This window comes from Merops nubicus, unplaced genomic scaffold (genome assembly GCF_000691845.1).
Source record: "Merops nubicus isolate BGI_N331 unplaced genomic scaffold, ASM69184v1 scaffold1446, whole genome shotgun sequence".
Classification (NCBI taxonomy): Eukaryota; Metazoa; Chordata; class Aves; order Coraciiformes; family Meropidae; genus Merops; species Merops nubicus.
In genome coordinates this window covers 83,379-91,654 of record NW_008615410.1, presented here as the reverse complement: position 1 = coordinate 91,654, position 8,276 = coordinate 83,379, and the positions used below count along the sequence as shown (strand labels likewise).

Below are 8,276 nucleotides of genomic sequence, written 5' to 3'. Positions count from 1 at the left end.
AAGCAGTCAGGAATATAAAAATATCCTAGATACAAACTTAAAATAGATGCTTGAAGGCTGACAATATCAGTATTCTGATATTTCTGTGTCTCAGGAGTATGACCACTGGGTTGAGTTATTCTGACGAGGTAAAAGACAGTAGATGCTCTGTGATAACACAAAGCCACACATTTTTTTCCATAAGACAAAAAATATAGAGCACCCAATGAAACTGCAAGTCTTTGCTGCAAGTGCCCGCAGGAAGTGACATGACAGTCTGTGGGCATTAGTACATTCCTGCATCGTTTATGTTTGCCACATTTGCCAACAGTTGTACCAGCAAAAACTTGCCACTTCTCCCACCCTCCCCCAGCTTCAGTATAAACTGCACGTCCTTCACAGCAACGCCAAACTGACAACTGCTTTACATGCAGACAAGTTCTATAAATGCCCCAAAATCACTTAGTCATTCTTTCCTTTATTGGTTGCAATTCCTTTCTTGGCAGCAAGGAGAGGAAGGGATTGCAAAGGTTGACAGCTGAACAGCTTCTCTTTCAAAGGGTTAAGGAGAGAACAGGGTGTGTCCTATTTGTTTTGCCCCAGCTGTTCCAGTGATGCCACTGAACTTAAACCTCAGTGCATCGAGGAATAAAAATAAAATAAAAATCACATTCCTCCTCTGTGCTCTGTGTTTTGGAAGGATGCACTAACTTAGAGCTACTGACTGTTCCAAGAAAAGAAGAAAGGCTAGTTGGTAAAACTTTAGCTGAAAGCCGTCTGCCTGCATCAGGATTCATCTTCTTTCCTTGAACTACGTCTTTCACTACGATCCCTCAAAGCCCTGATGCTAAATTCTGCTCACTGTTTCTTCACTTCTCCAAGAAAATGGCACAATGACAGGCAGGCAGTTGTGGCGAGGAGCTCCAGGAAGAACTGGCAGCAGAGAGGGGAGTGGCAGAAGAGTACAAGGAACACCGACCCCTACTTAGGGGGCAACAACAGAGTTAGTTTCAAAGTGTCTGTCAGTCTCAGGCACTCCTCTACGGAAAAGGACAATGGATTATATAGTCTTTAGCACAGCAATATTGACTTGAACAAGGTATGATTTGTGTGATAACGCACAACAGGAGCGGGCAGTCGTCCTCTTAGGAAACCTGCCTTACCACTTATGGCACACACATGCACTGAAGCACACAGCAGTTGCCTGAACCTTTAAAATGTTTCCTAGCTTTACATCCTAGATTCAAAAGCTTTCCCTTAAATCTTTCCATTTTTCATCATTCGTTTCTAAACCTCTTTTGTCTCAGGCAAATTCAGACAGATGGAGAAGTGAATCTAGTAACATCTGTAGTACGATGACACTTGACAAATTATTTCAGGTTTTCTTTCAGTTCCTGGAAGATGCTTTGCAGATGCCAAAGCCTCAAGAAATCACTGTACTTCTCTCCATAACCCCACTGAATGTGGCATTCAACATTTGCAAACACTGAACTACTACTCGCCACACCCCAGTAAGACAGGCTATTACCTCTCAAGTAAACAGGCAGGGGATGGAGGCACAGAATGACTAAGTGATTACTCCAACACCATGATACCAGTCTGGGAGAGTCAGGAGCTGAACCTGTATTTCTTGCGTCTCAGCCTCAGGTTGTCTTTTTGTGCTGTGCTGCAGCCTTATTCTCTCCTGTGGAGGAAGACTGGAATCTCTTAAGAGTCTGCCACTGCTACTCTGGTTGACAGGTGATGTTGCCAGTGAGATAAGAACTGTTGCGTTCCCCACATCAAAAGGTGGAACACAGTGTGACATCTGTTTGCTGGAAGAAATACTAACCATACAAGTCCTTAAGAACATCAACATTTATTTAATATGATATAAAAGAAATGGGATATGAACATTTGTATTTGAACAATAAGTGGCTTCTTATACTTACATCGTATCTGCTCATTGTATAAAATATACACAATGAACATAATTACATTTGTACACAGACCAAGTACTGGATTGAAAACCTGCTTATTGCTGTACACACCCCTAACCCAACAAAGGAAAAGCCCAGTACCTCAAAATACCTACACTTCATTTTATTTAAGAAAAAGTAACCACTAACATTAATGTATATGCTGACAGAAGTGTGGCAGTATAACTGCTGACATTGCAACCTGACCAAGAAATAATTACAGCAGAAACAGGACATATTTTACTAAGCAATAATAAAAATGGCACATTTTAAATATATCTATATGTATATATATATAAAAAAACCTTTACAAATAAAATGTTAAAGCGATAAATTGTAGTGTTGAAAAAGTGTAGAACCAGGTTTAGTGGTGATATGTAAAATTAACTGAGTTATGCATGTGAAAGAAGCAAAATGTAAACTTATATGATCCATCATTAAAAGAACATTAAATTCTGGAGAATACCAAATAAAATTGTGACTGTAGGCTGCACATTAAAAACAGCTTTTATTTTATGTGCACAGAAATCATAGCAGCAAGCTGGTATCAGGAGAACAATCTGAAGGTTGTTGAGTGTACATGTGGGCCATTTAAAGCTCTCTTGGAATAAACATTTTCCAGGAAGTGATAAAATGATGCTCTGTGGCCAAAAGCATCAGAACTATGAATTTCATAGATTTAAAATATACTGTACAATATCTTCTCATTTTCATAGGTCACGTCCATACATCTCAGGCATGAATTGTTTCAACAGAAGCCATTAGTGCTGAAAGACAGACACAGATTCAGTTACTCTATTTTAGCAACAACAGAATATTGTACAAAGCAACTCCTGGAATTAAACATAGCAAGAAACTTCCTTACCCTAGCAGCAGTGAGCAACGGTGTAGAACATAAAATATTTTATAAATCAGTTGTTTCCAAAATCAGTTTTCCTGATACTGCTGCCAAGATACTCTGACAGCAAGAAGGAAAAGCAACCTTTTTTTCTAATTTACATGACTTCATACAAAAGCCTGTTTGTTCTTAGAGTTTTATCCTGTCCTACATGGGCACCTCCAAATGTTCTTCATATAAAACACATAATAATGGCAAGGACCCTAATTGCTCTTAGAAATGAGAGGCAGGCCTGGTTTGAAGAGGGATGCAGTATTGTTCAATTGCTACACTGGAAGGGCAGCAGAGCAGTAAGGTGTTCTGAAGTTGGAGTGCTCCACCCAGAGCTTGCTGCATTTTGGTAGCTGCTGGAAGGACTTCTATAAATAGCTTTTAACAGTTTGTTAGTAAAAATGTTTCTGAGCTTTGGATCCAGGTGCTGTATAAAATGTCACCAGCCCTCCATTACTCAGTGCAAATGTAATGCTTAAAATGTCACAACAGTAGTGACACACACCCAGACTTGTCTCTGCAAAGCAAGGGCCGTGTCCAAGAAAGCAGCTTTGTGTTCATGGGTTTTAACTTAGTCCTGCAGTATCCTATGCCACCAATTTCTTATGCCAAATCCCCCTGGCACCATGCCAAGAGTATTATTTTACTAATTGACCATAAAAGCCAAATATAGGTATTACCTCATTATTCTCTGAAATCTACCATACATTTTCCAGATGCTGCCTGAAAAATTTGGTTGCATACTGAACAGGGCTGATCCCACAGCTCTGAAGTTCCCACTGCTGCACAGGATTTCTTGCATCTGAGAGATCCTTGAGCTCTCCCACGTTACCAGACCTATCTGCCAGCAAAGCACAAGGCACTGCAGGACTGGAACGGCAGCCCCAGGAGGTGAGGGACAGTACATACTGTGGGCAAGCAGACTGGGCTTCCCACCTACCCTAAGCCCAGCTCACGGCACGCATTTGCTTCGGAGCTCCTAGGAAACAACCAACATCAAGTGCAGCAAAGAAATGTGGAATGTACATGCACATTAGTGGATTGTTTTTCCCAGTTCAGTTCCAATACTGACCAGCCCAAAGGGATGTATTTTAAGTTCTGGAATCCCTTCACTGTTGCAGTGAAGTAGGTGTAAGCAAAACGTGAGTTTTCCACGTGCCATCCCAAACACACTGTTTTGTCATGAGCACCTAAGGGCCTGTTTGTAGAATGCTATTTAAGAGAGAAATGTTACAGGTACAATATTACCTGTGAGGACAGACCACGCTGTGGGAAGTCAAGGCTTGAGCATTAAGCTATGAGCGTTTCACTTTTGTTGCTCACATATTTAGCATAAACCTTTACAAAACTTTAATTTACTGAGTATTTGAGCTGATGACAAGAGCTGAAAGGAACTGAGGTAATTGGCAGTAAATTCCTGGTGAAGTTCTAGGCTGCTTCCCCTTTCTAGAGAGGCATGCTGAGGCTACAGACAGAATTCAGCAGTGCAGTTTCAGTTTCACTGCAGACCTGAAACTGAGTTGATGGGGTCATGTCTGTCCTATTTAAAAAGAAGATGCATGATAAATGCATGTGTATTTAAACAGTGAAACTGAAAAGCATTAACAAAAATCAGTATTTCCAGAAAACTGAACACTCCCGCTTATCTTTTTTTAAATAGTTCTGTAATTAAATTTTTGAATAAAATTACAGAAGTCCAACATAAACCTAATCATGACAGACCACATCCATCAGGAAGCCCGCAACACCGGTGTCAGTACTGAATGTGAGGAGTGTGTTTTCCACTCTCTCAAAAGGAGAAAAAAATTTCCTTTTTTTTATTTTTAAAGAATATAGAAAGTTTCCTGCCTGTAGTTCATACCAGAAAGGTGTCTGTGGTGAATATGAAGTCAATTTTGCTAAGATAAATCTTGGCAATGGAGACTAGGACAATAAGTGGCAAAATGCAGTTTCAGATCTCCTCTGAATAAATAAATGAAAACTTCTTGATTTTAAAGTTTTCTTAAGCAACATTAGCGATGGCATTTAACATTCCCACTGAAACAACGCTCATTCTTTCAGTAGAAAGCTTATTTAAAACAGGTACTTCCTGACAACAAAGACACGTGGATTGATTTAAATGCTGGTGAAGTGCTGCAGCATTCACACAGGTATCCTAGTCATTTCTTTAAACACTTGTATAAATAAATATGCTTACTTGTGTTTCCATTTCCATTCATTAAATAGGTAACACTAAGGGTAGGAATATACAAAATATGTTTTGCTTTCTAACCTGATTCCTAGAAATCACCTATTATGACAAGGGAAGACAAGATGTGTAAGGCTATCTCTATACAAAAAAAGAAAAGTTCTATAATTGTTATATTTCTTCCACCCCCATTTTTCCCCTTCTTGTCTGTCACGCCTCAGTCATGCATATCTTAAGTCCTGAACTCTTCTGGCTCTCCTATGCATCACTAAGAGATCTAGCTCTGCTTGTCTCTTACCATGACTGAAGCATCAAGATTCATTTGCAGCCAAGCACTGATGCTCACCCCTTAACTGGGTATCTGTTTTGTAACAGCTTAGGTCTCTCATGAAATTCAAAGGGCTATTAACTTGCCAGTTGTGGAGTATGTGCTTGATAAGCCAATTAATCCTTTCTCTTTGTGCTTGGATAGAGAATATATCAGTTGCAAGCAAATCAATACATCTATTTGTTTTGTTTTCTAGCTAGTTTGTACTCAGCATTGCAGATAACTGTCTTGCCTAACAGATGTTTCTTAGAAAAATAACTAGGATATATATACTTAGAAAAATATTAGGGAAATGACAGGAGGGGTGGGAATAAAAGACGTACTTCTCTGTAACTATACACACATGAAATGTGATCCTTCTGTGAGCTGTGTCTGTGTAGATGGAGCTGGTGACAGTGACGATTCTGGTGAAGAAGGTAAACTTTTCACTGCAAGTCATACAGCAGGATAAAGAAGAACACAAGTTACATAAGGCATGATTTGAAGTCATAATAAAGATAAGCTTGAAAATCATCATTTCAAGCCATAATAAATAGAAGCAAAACCAAATGGAAGTTACACATATAGAAGACTTAAGATCTGATTAGCACAATAAGCACAACTTCAGAACATAGCTGTTAACAAGAAAGATCATCACTCAGGCCTAGAAATGAGTAGAACACCAAAGGGACAACCAGTGGACACATGAATGCTGATGTGTTATTTGTGTTGCAAAGAGAGTGAGAGAAAAAAACCAAAAAACGCAAAACTTAACAAGCTGGGATACTCCCAGATTCATCTTTAGATCCCAGCTCAGATTAACTAAGCATTTTTTATTCTGCTGAGCACTTTAAAATGTATTTACAAGTCCAGGTCACCTTTCATATCCATAAATTGAACTATTTGGCTTACTTAACCAGTCTCATCACCAAATTATCCTAATATCTGATATTCTATCTTCTTCCCTCCTCCTCCCCTACACACTCAGAATCTTTTTTTTCCTCTTAGGAAACAATTTTCTTTGTTTCAGCATTCTCTTTTTGCAAAGGAGTTGTTTACGAGTCAGCTAGTGTTTTCTTGTTTGTTTGTTTGTTTGTTTGTTTTTTAATCTGTCTTACTCCTGAAAAGTGACCCAACTACTGTCTTTTACTTGTTAGTTCAAAATCTACCAGAAGTATTGGAAAATCTCATGGATTTCTCAATCTTGGCCATACCTGAGGCCACCCATTGGCACAGAGGTAAGGGTAAATTATCTATACATATCCACAATTGTGCTGCTGTTCTACAAGATGAATAGGTAAGGATTTGTTCCAACAAGTAACTATAGTATGACTCCATTTCTGGCAATAGTTATGTAATTCCCTGAATTAAATGCAATCATAAAATGTAAATGAAAACTTCAGAAAATGGAATTTCTGTAGTTATCATCTGGGAAGCTGTTTTTCTCTACATTATAAAACCATACACTTGCTATCTAGACTAGCTCAGCACTTTCAGAGCATCAAAAGACATAATCAAAATGAAATAAAAAGTTTACACATGTACTGTGGTAGTTGTGCTTTTCCATACCTGCTGTTGCCTGATTTCCTTTTGAAGACTGTGCTGCTAATTCAAATGAAGATGTAATCCCTTCTTCTTCTTGAACACTAACTACTCCACTTTCTTCTGAGCTGGTTTTAGGTTTGTGGTTTGTAATTGTGGTCACACTCTGCAAGCTGGTTAAAAAAAGCACAGCATTTAGAACTTGCTCTAACTTAATTTCAGGTGTTAACCACTAAGTATAAGAGCTACAATTTAATTTTCTTCTGTTAACAGAAAAGAGTTTCAACTTGCAAGTTTGTATAATATAAATTAAGCATATATTTTGAAAACCTTCTACCTTGTAAAGTTAGACTTTAAAACAAAAAATAAAGGGTACTGTGAGAAACTTATGACGTAACTCAGTTAGGATCTGGACTAAAATGGTTAATCTTTAAAGAGGAATATCCAAGACACAACATTCCTCTAATTCTGCAATGCTCCAAAATAGTGAAGTAAAAGTTAAAGCAGGAGATACAGAATAAGCTATTTAGTCTGCTTCAAAATCTCAGCAGTAAAGAGCTTACTCTGGAAGCTGTGTCAAGCCTTGAACTGACATTACTAAATACATTTTGCATCCCAAAGCAAGGATTATGAACCTGTTCTGTTTATAACTGGGGCAATACCTGCAAATAAACATTGCTTCACTCACCAACTCATCACCTCTTACCAAACCCCCACACTGGTTCAGTTTCTCACTAGACTTCTCTATATGTAACCCACTCAAAACCATATAAATATATAGGTATTTATGGCAGTGTTTCATTATTTGCTTGGTCCATTCAGCTAATAAATACAACGTGCAAGTTTAAAATAGCCTCTGAACATCTTGTTTTATTTTTACCTTATATCACCATCATGTATTTCTTCCAATTTAGTTTTCTTTTCCTTTTCTGATTTCTCCTCATTACTCACTTCTTTTGAGTCAGATACAACATGTGCATCTGATAAAAGATCATCAGTTTTTGTCAGCTATAAAAAAATTGAAATCATGAAACAAAAAGCTGTAACACATATTAAGTTGGCAGATAAGAAATACAGTATCAGGAAACAGTTTTATTAACAGACAAATTTTGCCATCATGTATACTTAGTAACTCAGAATTACGTAACTTAAGAAATTTTTATCAATACCATTCAGGTTAATAGAGTTATCCTGAAACTACCAGAGCCAATGGGCAGGGCTTGGCTTAATAACTTCCAGATCTTATCTGAACTCTTCGTATTGCAGCCTGCCTGTTTTTTCATGCTATTCCTCCCTTCACAATGCCAACAGAGATTCCAGCTAGTGGAATACATTGCTGATAAGCCTGAACACTGCTGTTAAATGTCTCATTAGATGTAACCAATACAAATGTAAGACATAATTGTCCTTTTT

The 8,276-nt window shown here is 38.1% G+C and overlaps 1 protein-coding gene across 1 annotated transcript in view; it reads right to left on the bottom strand.

Moving 5' to 3' along the window:
- Nucleotides 1-1,830: 1,830 nt before the first annotated feature.
- Nucleotides 1,831-8,276, bottom strand: part of PLEKHA5 (pleckstrin homology domain containing, family A member 5) — a 66,727-nt gene continuing 60,281 nt past the window's right edge. The window contains exons 20-23 of the mRNA XM_008942492.1: nt 7,744-7,871; nt 6,891-7,036; nt 5,666-5,770; nt 1,831-2,704 (exon numbers count right to left, since the gene is read on the bottom strand). Coding sequence (XP_008940740.1) covers nt 5,676-5,770; nt 6,891-7,036; nt 7,744-7,871 — 369 coding nt within the window. The 3' untranslated portion in view covers nt 1,831-2,704; nt 5,666-5,675. The remainder of the gene's footprint in view (nt 2,705-5,665; nt 5,771-6,890; nt 7,037-7,743; nt 7,872-8,276) is intronic.